The sequence below is a fragment of the Accipiter gentilis genome, chromosome 14 (assembly GCF_929443795.1).
Source record: "Accipiter gentilis chromosome 14, bAccGen1.1, whole genome shotgun sequence".
Taxonomy (NCBI): Eukaryota; Metazoa; Chordata; class Aves; order Accipitriformes; family Accipitridae; genus Astur; species Astur gentilis.
Window position 1 is genome coordinate 31846558 of NC_064893.1, and position 15426 is coordinate 31861983.

The window sequence follows — 15426 nt, forward strand, 5'->3', positions numbered from 1 at the left end:
GTACTCACTCTCGGGAGGGATCCTGTCTTTGTGCGGACAACCAGAGAGGCTGCGATGGTGAGGGTAGAGTCCCGTGACGTGGCCGGTCCCATCGCAGCCAGGAGTCGGACATTTGATTTCTCGCTTCTCGGGTCTTGAGGGATCTAGGGATTGTGGGAAAAGAGCGGTGGGAAGCAGGTTAGCCGATTTGGAGGGGAAGAGGTGGAAAGGAGAGAGAAATGGCCGAGGATGCTTCCCACCGCTTTTACAGTCAAACAGGGAGAAGCCTTTGTGTTTGGATATTTTTTTTCCTGAAGGTGGAATTGTAACACTGGAAGTTTCAAAAATTAAAATCAGCAAAGCTGTTCGAGTAACTAACCCAGCTAGGAGCATGGAGCCGCTCGCGGTGACCGAGCAGGCAGCCCGGCTCAGCGCCCAGGGGACTCCGCAGCCCCCGCCAAGTCCCTCGTGTTGCTGTGGCCAGACTCCTACCACTGCTTTAAAACCCACTTGGATTTTAAACCAGCCCTGCTGCTCAGACTGAGATTTTCAAGGCCAAGAGGCAATTTAGCCAGCCAATTCCCCTGCGGAGATGTAGAGCACACCATCATTTTGTGCATTTACTGTTGACCTCTAGGATGTCCCCGTCCCTCTGGGCACTGAGGATTTGTGGCTAAATTCCCTCTGTGGGCTGTGAAACCCCCCAACAGCCTAGTTTTCCTGGGATGCTGAGCAGACAAGTTCAGCTTTTTCACTGGGAATGGGAAGGAAGGAGATGCGCAAAGGCTCGTCCCCGTACCTTTGCCGTAGTAGCTCTTTCGGATGCTGTCCAGCGGTTTGCTCTGTTTCTCGTCCACCTGGAAGTGCTTTACGTGCTCTCCTGGCAGCCGGCTGGGCTCCCGCACAATTTTCACCTGCTCGGCTTTCAGCGCGATGGCTTGTTCCAGCAGCCCCAGGTTCCCCCTCGTCATCATGTCATACATCTCTGACTCATCGGTCACCGCCGATTTCTGGGAGCGGGCGTCATCGTCTTTGTCATCGTCCGACCGGACCTCCACGATGACCGAGTACTCGGGCTTTGGGCTGAACTGCCCTTCACAGTGGCTTTTCTGGGTGTCCTGAGAAGTGTGAGGAGCTTCTTCGCAAATCACTTCAGGAGCCATCTCCTCCTCCTCTTCATCCTCCTCTTCTTCTTCCTCTTCCTCCTCCTCTTCTTCCTCCTCCTCCTCCTCCTCTTCTTCATCTTCCTCCTCCTCCTCCTCCTCCTCATCCTCTTCTTCTGCTTCAGCCTTCTGCAGTTTGCAGGACTCCTCGCAGTTCACATCATCCCGGTGCTCCGGACACAACTCGCTGCTGCGTTCACTGGTGACCTCGATGACCTCCTCCGCGTCCTCCGTCTGGATGATGATCTCCTTGTCGCACTCCTCCTCCACCAGCTCCTCTCCCGCATCCTCGTGGACCAGGTGCACGACGTTGGATGGCGGCTTGGAGACCTGCAGCTCGGCTTCAGGCAGCTGCCCTTCGATGGCGAGGGTTTCCTCCGCTATTTGGCCTAGGTTTAGGAGAGAGTTGGCGATTATTTCTTGATAGCTGCTATAGTTGGCCTTGCTGGGCCCAGACGTACTTGTTGCCGTGGTTTGTCCGTAATGGGTCGATTTTGCTGGGCTTCTCTCTGAGGGGGGGAAGAAGGAAAAAAAAGAAAAGGGGGAAAAGAAATAAAAGAAGGAAAAGACAAAAAAAAAAAAAAGGAGAAAAAGAAGGAAAAGAAAAAAAGGAGGAAATGAAAAAAAGAGGAAAGGAAAAAAGGAGGAGGAGGAAGAGGAAGTAATTATATAAGCTCATAAACATCTTTTTGTCTTACTTAAGCTTAATTGAAACTAGATCCTGGCTGTTCTACCCCTGGAGCAGCCTAATTTGTTGCACTTGGGAATGGCAGGTAGAAAGGGGATTTCCACGTGGAAGCTTTTGTGGGGCTTCCCAGGCTCACGCTGTCAGCAGCCATCTGGCCCCCTCGCTCCCAGCGCTCCCCAAACCCGGGAGAGACACAGTCCCAGGACCCTGGCTGGACACCCAGCTCATTTGCCTGTCACTCCTCCTCTGGGATAGCGGCTGGATCCGGCCAGGGGGATGGCTCCTGTGCCGAAAAAGCCAGCCGAGCCCCTCGAGGCACAGATGCGGGACCCCGGGTGCCTTTCCTGGCGCCATCTGAGCCACACGGCGAGCTCCTCTGTGCTTCGCACGGGGCTTTCCCCAGGGAGCATCCCTGATGGAAAAGCTCTCATTTTTAAGACACCGGAGACAATCTGTGCGTATCCCCTCTCAGCTTAACCAGAGCTTTGCCGTTTTGCTTCCACCGAACGTAATAATTGAAGGACCCCTCCTGTACATAATTCAGAGGAGCTATAACTCCTGGTTATTAACACTCCCTGCCCTTTATTCATCTGCAGAACACAGCTCTGCAATCAATAATGATAAAGCACCTTCTGCTGGCTCGGGGCTGCGGGTCTCCTCCTGCTCCACCGCCTCCGCCTCGTCCTCCTCCAGTGTCCCCTCCGACTCGTCGGAGCAGGATTCTTCCTTGGCCTCGGCCTCCTCGCTGCCATCGCTGTCGACGTTGTAGCCTTCATCCAAGGCCAGCTTGAGCGGATGGGATTTTCTCTTCGACACCAGATGTTCGGCCTCCGCATCCTGAAGTTTCCTCTTCTTTGCTAGAGGGCAGCTTTGTAAACTGCAGATGGGATCAAGGAGCAGAGAGGAGGCATTGCCGAGTGAGAAAGGCACGGCTACGGCATCTGAACCAGTTAGGCAAAGGCAAGTGGGACAAATACACAAATACTAAAAAAAAATAAATAAAAATCATCCAGCAGCCCAGATTTTTAGCTGGTTTAACCCTTCGTGGCCAGAAGATCTGCTCTCCGACCTTGACTTTGCGCAACTATGTCAATTTTTCTCACAAGTCAGCGCACGGGTGCTGGGCTCGCTCCAGCAGTCTGGCCCACGGGCAGTTGTTGTCCAGGGAGCAGCAGGACCAGCACCTCCCAGTACCACTGCTGGTGATGGCCACCAGTGCCACCGTGAAACCAGGCAGGGGATGCAGAACCGGCCGCTGGGGCATGTCCACCAACTGCTCCGCTTTCACCATTACAGGGTGGTGAACACCACCAGTTAAGGCTGGCGAAGACCACCAGTTAAGGCTGGCGTGGCCTCCAAGGCAGCCAGTGTGCTCTCAGTTCCCCTCCTTGTCCGTAGAGGCACCGAGCAGACCAAAATCTCCGCTTGCCAACAGCTCCCATCAACCCCAGACACCTGAGCCAGGTGGTTTGGGGTCTGTGGGAAGGCTGCTGTCAGCCTGGTGAAGCAAATCCCCCAGGATCTCTCATGGACTGATGGAGACACTGAAAGAGGCTCTTTGGTGGGCCGGTGAGTTTGGTTGCTGCTCTGAACCAGCCTCTCTCCAGTGCAGGCCTGTCTTTGGGTTTCTTGCTCGTATTTTTCCATCCCCACTACCTCCAACCCAGCCTCACCTTCTGTGTCTTGCATACTTTCCACGGATGTGTCCTGAGCCGTTACAGCCTGGGGTTGGACAGCTTGAGAGGGAAACAAGCAACCATCAAGAACAGCGATAGGGCTCGGAGAATTCATTTTTAATTAGAAGCGTATAAACTATGGTCAGTTAAACGGGTCCCGTGCACAAAGAACAAAATAACCGCAAAAGGGAAAATAATTTCCCTCAAATGGTTCAGCCTGTCCCTTTGAATTCCAAGGGAGGAGGACAGGAAAGCAGCCTTGCAGTTTGCTAAAAATTAATGAAATCATTCACCCCATTTAATTAGATGAACGGTTCATTATAGTTTTATGATTATGTTTAATTAAAGATTTGCATGTGTAAGAGCAAGCTTTTAAAAAGCAGACAACTACTGCACTCTGCCTCCCCACTGCCACTCTTCAGTTTGCTTTTTCACTGGTGCAGGAGGAAAACGTGGGCTTGCTCTAAGAAATGGGAAAGAGCAGGCTGGGAGCGACTCGAGGAGGTTTTATCCAGAGCACCTTGGGTGGAGATCACTGGGACAAAAATCCTCAAAAGCACCTCGGAGCCTCACTTTTGGGGGAACAGATGGGATTTAGGTGACCGGATCTCCCAAATCCCTGCATTTGTTCCTGCTGCTCTGCAGAAGAGGATGAGTTAAAGACTTCCAGGGAGCTCTGGGCAGCGCTCGCAGCCACTGCTGCCTTTGCCATGGGCTGCAGCGATGCAGCCCGCTTGCCGCGTCCCTCGGCGCGGGGCCGCACGCCTCCCCTGCAGGGGTAATTAGTCCCAGCTCCAGGAGCTATAAGGGCTCCAGATAAGAGGCATTAAAGCAAACATTTTCTGGCAAAACCAGATTATGGCATTGATTATAGGATGCCCAAGTGACTTGCCTGACGTCTGAGGAATTCCGGAGTCGCGTAGGATTAATAACCTCATTTAGCACCGTATCACCCTCGGCCCGGGAAGTTGGAAGTGCTAATGAAATCTCCTGATGACAGTGCAAAGGGAGAAGGCATCGCCAGCCCAGAGGGGATCTGGCCAGCCTGTTATTCTTGGAGTAAAAGACACGGGACAACATTAAATAGTACCAAATGCCAAGTCAGGCTTTAGGGACTCAGAATTCCTGTTCTCAGCAGAGAGCTCAGCCCTTGCAGAAAGCTAAGGATAAGAAGGATCTGAGTGCACTAATGGATGCAGCAGCTCTGGGTGCACCGGTGGGTTATTAATGGCTCAACTCCCCAGAACACCGTGCACAAGTCAGATCGCTGCGTTCAAAGAATATAATTCAACCCAAAACCGGGACAGCAAAGGGCTGCTGAACTCTCAGGAGAGTAGGAATCCTTCCTTGAGGAGACAGGCTTGCTTTAGCTTAGCAAAGCTAATGCTGAGAGGGCAAATGATGGCAGCACGTCCCCTAAGGGGACATGGCTTTCTGGATGAGCCGTGGGCGTAAGCTGCCCCTCCTGGGCCCTCCAAGACAAAAAGTCCCCCCTTCCTGCTGTCCCTTTTGCTCGTGGCCTGGTTTCAACCCGAGATGCTGAGCATCCTCCAACGCCATCGCTTGGGGGATGGCTCCCAGCTTTTTCGGCACGCACACGCAGCCCGAGCCCCGCCGTGCCTGGGGTCTTGCCTGCCAGCGAGGCATCCCTTCGCGAGCAAACCGCTCGAGGTCATATAGAAAAAGATCTCATCCCGCTAACGCGCATAATTGGAAGAGGGAGCTCCCCCCTTCGCTGCTCCCTCTGCTGATGATCTGAAAGTCTATTTAATTTTAATTGCCTTCAGTCATGACTGAGGCTGCTCTGTACTGAGCAGCCCCAGACACACTTTAAGTGACTGCACGCCAAAAGACAGAGCAGTGTTTATGTTACCAGTGACTTGCCTGAAAAAGGCCTTATTCAGTGGGAAACAAGAGCAGCTCTGATGAAGATGGTACAGGCTTTTATAAGCTTTCCTGAATCAATTAAAGCTGATTCCCCCTCCCACCCCATTTTTTGATGTGGTGAAATGAAACCTGCAGTAAAAAGTAAGTCAGAAAGAGCCAAGTGGTTCAGCATCGAGTTTTTCTGAAGCAGGTGGCGATTTGGGATGTCTCTGGCTTTGGTGCGTTGCTTTAATCCCTTGAAAAAGCACCAGCGCAGAGGTGCTGCTCGGCATGCTCTGGGCCAGGCTTTCCCATCCCCGCTCTCCTCCGGGGAGGTTTCGCATCTTTTTGGCAGGAGTCCCAAAAGGGGAAAGGGGCTTCGAGGTCTATTAAAGCCGCTCGCCTTCCCCGCAAGAGCCACCACACCGACCTGCTCTCCCCCTCTCCGCAGCCTTCCTATGCTTGACAAAAGGGCCTCTTATTGTTATGCAGACGATGCCCTGCTTCCAATTAGTCGATTAATCGTCCAGTTATTCAGGCAATTAGGTGACAGCTGCAGAGATGGCTTTGTGGAGCACTCTGTCCTGCCCCTTATATATGTCACCTGCTCCAATTACCACCTCCACTCAAGTGTTCAGCAATAAAAGTTGGAGAAGTGGCATGCCCGCCGCTTGCTCCTCCTGTCTCTCCAGAGTAATAGGAGAGCGGAGGAGCAGAAATGCTCTGAAATTGGGTTGGTTAAGGTCCAATTACTCTTTGACACACACAGCTTTCTAACAGAGGCTGCTAGAAGAGGCAGCCCCTGCTATTAGCGCCTGTCCAGGTTAAAGACTCCTACCTCTTGCGTAAGCCCTTGTGCAAGGTTTAAAGGGAGCTTAGAGATGGGGGAGGCTGTTATTTATAATGAGAAGCTCTGGAAGGCTGCAGAGGCTTGCTCCGGCTCTTTTGGCTGCTGCTGTTCACGTGCCAGCGCCGCTAAATGAGCAACAACAGGACCTCGGCGACTCAACAGGGGACATAGGGCTGAAGGAGGAGTGTCCGGCAGGAGAAGTGATGTGACACAACATTGTTTAGGGGCAACAAGAGGATGTAAAATATATGGAAAAGAAACTCCCGTTAGTAGGATGTTGTCCCTAATGATCCTGCAACAAAAAATGTGGGCATCAGGTTTTGCTGGGGTTTAGGTCTTGGGGCGGGTCAGAGGATGGCTGGAGGGTCTTCGGTCTAATGTGACCCAGCCAGAGCTTGTGCTTTCATCCCCTTAACTCCTGCGGTTCCTCTGCTGTGTGTTGCCAAGCGGTGCCCCGAGGACTTGGTGCCCACCAATATAAGCCCCCCCCAGCAAGACACCCCCCCCCCAATTAGTCCCATGGGTTTTCTCCCCTCACCCAGGTTCCTAAGCCTGTAAGGAGCTGCGGGGCTTCATCCAAACCAGTCCCAGCACGGGGCCCCCCCTCCCTCCCAGCGCCACGGAGGAGCAGGGTCCTTACCTCACCTCCTGGCCGATGAGCTCCGTGGGCACTGGGCAAAAGGGCAGGATGCAGCAATGGAAACAAACACAAGGTCAAAAAACACAACAGGGGCGCCCGTCCCCCCACCCGAGACCTTCCCCTTCTCTGGGGGATCCTTTCCTGCCTGCAGCTGGGTTTCGATTGCCTCCTCAGGCATCTCGTTTGGGAAAGACAGGGCAAATCTATCCTGCCATCATTTACTGCGTGCCAGCCTGTAGTAAATCATAATCCTGCCTCGTAAATCCTCATGCCCGTGCTTAATTTCAAGCACGTGAGTGCGTGTTTGCAGCAGCAGGGACAACCTCTCTCTTTCTAAATACATGACGACTTTCAAGTCAATGGCACTATACTGATATACATGCATGTTACTTTTAAGTAAAGACTGAGTTTTCTAATGCCGCCTTCTCTACGTTTGCCTTTAAAATATGCTCCTCAGTTACTTTTTGCAAAGTTCACTACTGTTTTGCTGCAATGGCCACATTTACCTCTGTAACATCAACAGGCACGGTCACGTTTTTCTCCTCCCCTTGTCACATCGGACTGATGTGGGACCCCCTGCCTACACTCAGACACATGGTAGGGGATATGTTACTTGGCTTTTAGGGTAAACTATAGTTTGTAGGGGTTTTAGGGATTAATCCTCACTTGTGAATAAGAGGACTTCTCACCGCTTACAGTAACAACATACAACAACATGGCATCGCTGCTGAAACCTTACATCCAGCCAGGAATCCAAATAATCAGGAGGAAAAAAAACCCCACAACACAAGTCTAAATTTGCCCAGGCTAAAAACCATAACACGTTTGCTCAATTTGTTTGAGCTAATTGGGCTTCCTGGGATCCAGCTCCCGGTGGGATGACTCACAAGCTTCAACAAACTGGAGGCAGAGGCAAGTCCCAGGGTGTATGCAATAAATTACCTTTTCACATCAAGAAACCCAGATTCAAATGTGGGGAAGGCAGGGTGTGAGAAAAGAAATAGAATCAGGGCACTCTCATTAGCAACCTGAACGAGCACCTTTATGTACATGCAACAAAGCCACGAAACCCAAATATCCAAGCTCAATTCAGCACAGTTGGCAGCATCTGGGTTTTGTTTTTAAAAAGATGCAGATGCTGAGAAGAGCAAGGAGGAAGGTGGGTCAGGACGAGGGAAGGTGGTCCAGCACAGCTGTGTGGGTGAAGCTGCAGTCCCTACAGCCACTACACTTTTTTCAGCCAGCCCTGTTTGTTCCTAACTTCCAGCCACCTTTACAATTCATGGAAGAATCCACGGCCACAAAAAGGAGCCAAAATGGAGAGGCCGGTCTGTAAGCATCACGTGTGGCTGTAGGACCACCCGAGGTGACCCCCTGTGCTCTGTATCAGAGCACCTCGCCTTCTCCCAGAGAGAAAGCACGCAAAGAAAGCCTTGTGTGCTTTTTTCAAGTTGGAAAATAAATAGCAATCAAGGTTTGCGTTAACAAGGTGTTTGTCCTCACGTCCCTGCCGGGGGACGGCCCCGTTTGCTTCTCCAGCATGCACTACTTCTGCCAGGCACTCTCAGATGTGCAACTTCAAAGCCGCTGGCAGAGTGTGCATGATGAAAGCCCCAGGAGCTGATCTGAAGCTCCAGCGATTGTGATTCCCCCTAAAGCAAAGCATGCAAAGGGGCTTTATTTCTTCTGCGGGCTTTTTTTTTTTTTTTTCCCTTCTCCTGGGTGTAGGGAATGAGGGTTAAATGTGATGAGGACCTGTAAAGGTTTGTGGTTGGGAGTTTTGCAGGTTTGTAGACAAATTTTGGTGGGGTTAGAGACAAGGCAGTGAGCATAACTTAAAGGGTTAAGCCTGGACCTGAAAAATCAAAGCCTATTTGGAACAAGCAAAGTGCAGGGAGCTCAGGTCTGTACATCCCCGCGCTGTGGGATAACCAGCTGCTCACCTCTGATAGACTTCGATCGCGTGCGTGCTCTCTTATCGTCATTTTCTAAACTCATCTGGAATGGAAAGAAAAGATAATTGTTGAAAGATAACAAGAAAATTATTGTTAAAGGACAATCTCATGTGGTTTTTGCTCTGTGTAAATACCTGGGCAGCAGGGTTTCCCGTGTTTTTGAGACAGAGGTTTCTTGCATTGATTTTATCGTTCAAGCCATAGTGCCCAAGTTTAGCAACCTTAAATTAATTTCCACATCCTGGGACACAACAAGGACTCTCTGCTGGTTGGGTACCGCAGAGGGACAAACCCCCAGATATGATGGCCTGTGATGGAAAATGGCTGTGCCCGAGACATCACCTGTTAAGGACAGAACTGATTTCTCTGGATTTACACCACAGAAGTGCTGTCAGCGCCTAGGTAAGTAGCCCGCATATATTCAGAAATCTCTGAATATGCAGCCGAGCTGATCTCATGCCCCGGAAGGGCGACTTTTCATGTACTACCCTAAAGAGCAACCTCTCCTCTCTGCTTAAATTTGACACAGAAGGTTGGATCTCAATAACCCCTGCAACGTGGACATCAAACAGGAGGGCCCGTGGGGAATACGGGCATGAATAAGTAACACTGGGGACTTCAAAGTGCTTGATATTAATTAAACATCACAACATGCCACAAGGTAGCGGAAGGCTGAAGTGCAGCGTGGGCTCTGCACCCGCACCCGGCGTTGGGGGGAGCTTTGAAATTGGGCTGTGCCTGGAGGTGGGAGCGCAAAAGCAGGGGACCTCCACGGCGGGGCAAAAAGACATAACCAGAATAATAGAAGTGGGATTTCCTTGAAGTCGTCAGTGAAGTTGCTAAAGTGGTCAGAGAGCGGATTTTGCATCTCGCCCTTGACACAGATGCTCTCCCTGCAGGCAGGTGTATTTGGCAGCAAATACCCAGGGGGTACGCAGGATCAGGGTGTGAGCAGGGACGAGGGTCGGAGCCTGGTAGGTTGGGGACAAGATGATTTGGGTTTTATCACAGTGTTACCACCTGGGATGTTTCCTCCCGGGATAACGAGAAGGAGAGGAAAGGGGGGGGAAGGGACCATTTCCAAGTGGGACTTGATGTAATAAAAACAAATTCTCTTTAGAGCATCCTCTACAAGTCCCAGCTGGAGAGGGATGCAACCAGCTCCCGTACCATCCCAAAATAAGGAAGCTCCACAGCTAACCCTCTGGCACCCCAAAAGAAGGGGGCACACGAGCGGCTGCTCCCCCTGCTCAAGGAGCAGGAAGGGACACACGTGCAAAGCACACGACGCTCCGGTGGTGGTGGGGACGATGGACACACGTCTGCCACCGCATCCCGGTGTGCACCTTGAAACTAGGGGCCGGAGGCCCTCACCCATCCCTCTCGAAGGATGCACTGCTTGGTTTGGACCTCTCTCGTCCTTCCTGAGGTTTGGAGGTGGCAAGGAGGGAGGGAGGCTGTTGGGCAGGCAGGGAGAGGGGACAGAGGTCCGCAGCCGATGGGGCATCTCAGCTGAAAACACCTCAAAGGGGAAGGATAGAATTTCCCCCGGTGCCTCTCTCCCTCCCACTGCCACCCTCCAGAAATGCAGCGTTAACACGCAACGATTTATGTGATTTGTTAGATGGGGACATTGGAGAGGGGGAAAAAAAAAAAAAAAAAAAAAAAAAAAAGGAAAAAAAAAATCAAAACCTGGAGCAATTTATGCGTCCTGTCAGCATTCAGCTCGTGGCACCACAGTGTCGTGCTCCACGTTTATTACAATCTTCCCAATAACACAGCAGACAATTACTATAATTTCTATTTTTAAAGCCCCGGTTCCCTGCGGACCAATGGCTCACGTTTAAAGTGTGGAGAGGAGCAGGTGTCAAAGGGACTTCATTACATTTATGAGCCTTTCAACGTCGGCGTGCGCCGAGCGAGCTAGCTAATGCCACCGCCGCATGCCGACAATACGACTAATACATTTGATTGCTTGGAGCCTGCCTCCAACCAAAATGAATTTCAGAGAGGGCTTTTTCTTTCTTTCGTTCTTTTTTTTTTTTTTTTTTTTGACAGTTTTCCCAGGGAATTGGCACATGTTGGGCTGGTGCCTTGGCAATATGGGTTTCCTGCGGATAAATTATTCAAAGCTGCAGAGGAGAGCAGGCTGTGGGCAGCGTAACGGGCACCGCCTGCAACATGCCAGCACCAGCCAGCGGAGCTGATGGCTGTGGCACTCATTTCCAAAAAGAGGTAGGGCTGAGACCCCACAGGGACAACAAGAGAAAAGCAGAGCAAAACTTCAATTTTCTTAAACCTGCCTTTCAACAACAGGCAGGTGGGAAGGGCTCAAGCTGCTTGTAAATGGGAGAGATCCCATTTCATGTCACATTTGTCTTCAAAAAATTAGGTATCACATCTGAGCTAACCTCCAGGCTCCTCACTACACCATAGCACCTCATAAAGCAATTCCTTTGCCTTCGACACCTCTTTCAAGCCAGGATGAAATGCCCTGGGAAGACAGGAGCACACTCGGTCACCATGTGGGCAAAGGGGACAAGGAGCCACTTAAGGCGAGGACGGACCCAACCTTGCTAAGGACCGAACAGTGGAAAAGCCAAAAAAAGCTGCCTTGCCTGGCCTACAGTAAAAAGCAGCTTTTAAAAAAAACCTGAAACACCCAAACCCCAAAACTAAGTTCTTGGGGCTTTTTCTCCATAGGGAATACCCCATTACTCGGTTAGAGAACTTGACGCAGCCCCACCGCTGCATATTTATAATGTTTTACTTACAGTACCGGAGGGATGGAGTGGGCTCTGCACTCCCAGGCTCTGTTTTCTACCATCACGCTCCTTTTCTCAACTTAAATCAACAGCAGCAGCAGCCTCAAAAATCTTCATTTCCCACCAAAGTGCAGAAACACCAGGAAAAAGATCCATTTCTGAGCTCAGCCCCTGCTCCTCCCAGGCAACTTAAGTGAACTGACGTGGCCATTACTGTGCTCCTGGAGCCTCCGTGGTTATCGGGCTCAGATGCATGAAGGTTACATGAAACCACTGTCCTTTATTGTTCACCTCCTCAGCGAGAAGCCCTCTAGACAGATCGTTTTAACGTGAAATTTCAGGTCACATAGTGCATGTTTGCAGTCTTGGAGACTGACGGGGTATTTTCATTTGTTCTCTCTCTTGCTCGCATAAATAGCCAGGCTGAGAAGCTATCTGGATTTCACTCTTATTATTTTAACTCTGAATGGCAAACAAAGCAATCTGAAAGGAAACCTGCAAATAAATTATTGCCACCAGATGCCAGCCTCAGAGCACGTTAGTCCAGCTAAAAAAGAGTGAGGTTTATTCCACTCCTCCTCACCTTATTGCGGGATTTTCTCTCACATTAAACCAAAACAAACATCTAGCAGGTTTCCTAACCCAACACCACAGGACAATGCAGTGGAAAGGACCCTGTACTGGGTCTCACTTCAGGATTCGGCTCCATGCTCTGCCACTGACGGTCAGGGTAACCTTGAGAACGTCACTTCATCTCCAGGTGCTCTTTCTTTATATCTTCTCTCTATAGATGCTTTGGCGCAGGGGCGGTTTCTTACCATGCGTTTGCCCCACGCTAAGGAGCGTCCTGACATGACCATAATACAAGCTATACTGATGATGTCCTGGTGCTGCAAGTCTAAATCAATGAGGTTCAGACAGAGAAACTTGAAAGACAGTTTAAGCCGAGTACAATGTGAATTTTAACAGCCTGCTTCTACAGTAACGATCTTGCTCTGCTGCCAAGACTACGGCAATATAGCGCAGGAACAGCAGCATGGATCTGAAGTTTAATTTTATGGAGTACCTACAGGGTTGGTATTTTCTTCTTTCTTATCTTAATACACATTTCTTTTCCAATGGAAGACCGAGGTGCTAACATAAAACCACTGGAGCCTCCCATGCACTGATGCCCAGGTGTGCCTGGGCTTCGACAGCTCTATGCAAATATGCCATTAAGGGCCATGCTGAAATTCCCCACGGTCAGTGGTAATACTTTGTATGTATTCAAGAGCACCATGGCGCTCAGAGAAAATAAACACGCTGAAGAAGCCTTCAGCTGGACAAAGAGAGGTGAGGATTCAGCAGGAATATTTATTTTACTCGGAAAGCAGCAGAGCTTCCATCAGTGCTTATTTGTGGATATAGCAAAATGCCATTTGCAAGAAGCTGTGTCTGAGCTTTAGAGGGACAGACGGACAGACAGAACCTCTATTTTTAGTTAAAAAAAAAATCAAAACCTGAATTTGCCTAGCAGCAGGTAAAACAGGAGGAGGAAAATGCCAGAAGAAATGACATTTTTTCCTACAGAATTGTTGAAAAGTGGTTTTCTACTTGGTCCTTCCCCTCTTCCAGGTCCAAAGAGCCCCTTCTTCAGCTCCTGAAGGGAAAAGGCAGTACTGACCACCCCGAAGAGGTAGGAGCCCACCACACCTCACTCTACCCTGGCTGTGCAGAGTCAGAGGATGCTCCAGCTCCCACAACCCCGTTTCAGGGCTGGGTTCAAAGCCAGGATGAAGGAAGGGAAGGGAAGATGCTATGTGGGAAGTCTCCAGCATCACCGACCTTGTCCCAGCAAATTCCTTCAAGCTCTCACCAGGGAAGATTTATTTGCTGGTTAATTTGCACTGTTATCCACTGCTCCTTTCCTTCCCAAGGACTGCTTTATCAGCACGAACCAACGAAGAGAGCAAACCCTGAGGTCCAGCTGGATGTAGACTATGGGCCAAATCACAGCCAGGCAGAAAAACTGCTCCTCAGCACCCACCAACCGGTGAGGATGGGTTTGAATGACCCATCCCGATTTCTCCTCCCTCTGCCTTTTCTTTGGCAGGTTTTTTCCCACCCCATAAGGAATCCCCCCCCTTGGCTGCTGCAGCAGAAGACAGGGTGGAGAGGCCTGGATCTGGGTCTCCAAATCTCTCCCGCTTGCTCCCAGCAGAGTGCCGTGGCATCATCAGTCATAGCCGAAAACAGAAAGGGCTTTGTCCCACTGTGCTTTCTCTAGCTGTTAATTTTTTTTTAAAATAAATAAGGGGTGATGAAGGAAGAAATACCCTTGATCAAGAGCCTGCCCCTACTTTTTAAAAAGGCTCAATAGTAGCTCCCAGTTGCTATTTTATAACCATACTCTGAGGTTAGGGTATTTTTTTTTTTTTTCCTCTTCTTCCTTTAGGGTCTTCCTTGCTGCTTGATTTAAATCCTCCTGACATTCCACCTATTGTGAGTCCCATCCTCGGCTGAATAAACTACCGTCTGCCTTTTGCTTTTTGACTGCTTCCAGGAAAGGACACCCTGTGCAGCGTTCTCAGGCTTGGAGTTAGGGGGGGGAGGATTTTGCCTTAACATCTTTAGATGCAAAACCGCAGCTTGTACCCACCTCAAATTAAACATCGCAGCTGTGTCACAAACATCCTCCTGAAGCCGTGCTGTCAGTTTGCATTTGCAGAAAGGGTCCAACCCCCACCCCCCCAAAAAAAAGTCCAACGCTGCGAATGAGACGCTTGCCAAGTGCTAATGCTCTGTGGCGATAGCAGAGGCATCCTCTGCACAAGGGAAGCGGACCAGAAAAGATGCTCCCGAGCATCACGTTTGACACAGCCGCAGCTGTATCGTGTGCCTCTGCAGTGCTGACATTCGAGCATTAGGCTGGGGTGATTTCATATGCGGTAGTTTAAGTTGACATATACTTCCCTCTTGACTGTTTGAAAGTGCAACAACACGCAATCCAAACGCCATTTCACGCGCAGAGAGACCTAAGTGGCTCCACACGTGCAAACAGCTCTTACGCCAGAAGAGGAGGGGTGGGGAAGGGAAAAAAAAAAAAACAAAACTAAATATCACAGTTCTTCAATCCCATTGTTTTCAAGCTCAGTAATAAGCTGCCTTTTTCATAAGATAATCCTCGAGTGGCACAACGCGAGGCGATTGCTGAAGGGAGCTACGTGCGTATCTCCAAAAAGGACTGCGGCAGCCGGTGCTCGTGGCAGGGGATGGGATCCGGTGGCCCCATCAGCATCAGCCCTACCCGTCCTAACAGCAGCCAGCCTTCAGCAACAGCCTGCCTGTCCCCGGTACTCCCAGCTAGCTCACCGTGGCGCAGGGGAATACAGAAGATTTGGGAGAGAAAGATTCATTTCTCCATCAGCCACCGTGGGTCCAGGCCGAGCGCAAGCAGGAGCGTCCATGCGGACGGTCTCAGCTGGCTCCGTGCAGAACGTACCTCTCCTCAGCACTCTTCCGAGATCTCATTTCAGACCTGTCATGGGAAATTTTATCCTGCACCTGGACTTCTATAGAGGGAAAAATAAATAAATGAACCTGCCCCGCATCCCGTTGTCCTTCACCGCTGTGCATCCTGTGGATTACGAGCTGTAACTGGCATGAAAAACTACATTTAAATACAATATGTATTTATGAGCACGCATACAAGCGCAAGCGTGCGCACACGGTGCGGATCCGAAGGTTAGAGAGGGATGGAGACCTGTGAGGTTAGAGGGCTGCACACAATATCCAGGCCTAAACTACCTGAGGTTCAACTGGATTTCAGGAAAACATAGCAGAGAAATATGCTACTGCACTGATA

At 50.4% G+C, this 15426-nt stretch overlaps 1 protein-coding gene across 6 annotated transcripts in view; it reads right to left on the reverse strand.

Moving 5' to 3' along the window:
• Nucleotides 1–15426, reverse strand: part of MYT1 (myelin transcription factor 1) — a 63386-nt gene that overhangs the window by 26212 nt on the left and 21748 nt on the right. For 5 of the 6 annotated variants that reach the window (XM_049817000.1, XM_049816999.1, XM_049816997.1 and 2 more), the window contains exons 3-8: nucleotides 8806–8860; nucleotides 6863–6893; nucleotides 3504–3566; nucleotides 2460–2707; nucleotides 779–1651; nucleotides 9–143 (exon numbers count right to left, since the gene is read on the reverse strand). In XM_049817000.1, coding sequence (XP_049672957.1) covers nucleotides 9–143; nucleotides 779–1651; nucleotides 2460–2707; nucleotides 3504–3566; nucleotides 6863–6893; nucleotides 8806–8860 — 1405 coding nt within the window. The remainder of the gene's footprint in view (nucleotides 1–8; nucleotides 144–778; nucleotides 1652–2459; nucleotides 2708–3503; nucleotides 3567–6862; nucleotides 6894–8805; nucleotides 8861–15426) is intronic. The other variant, XM_049816998.1, reaches the window with a different exon arrangement.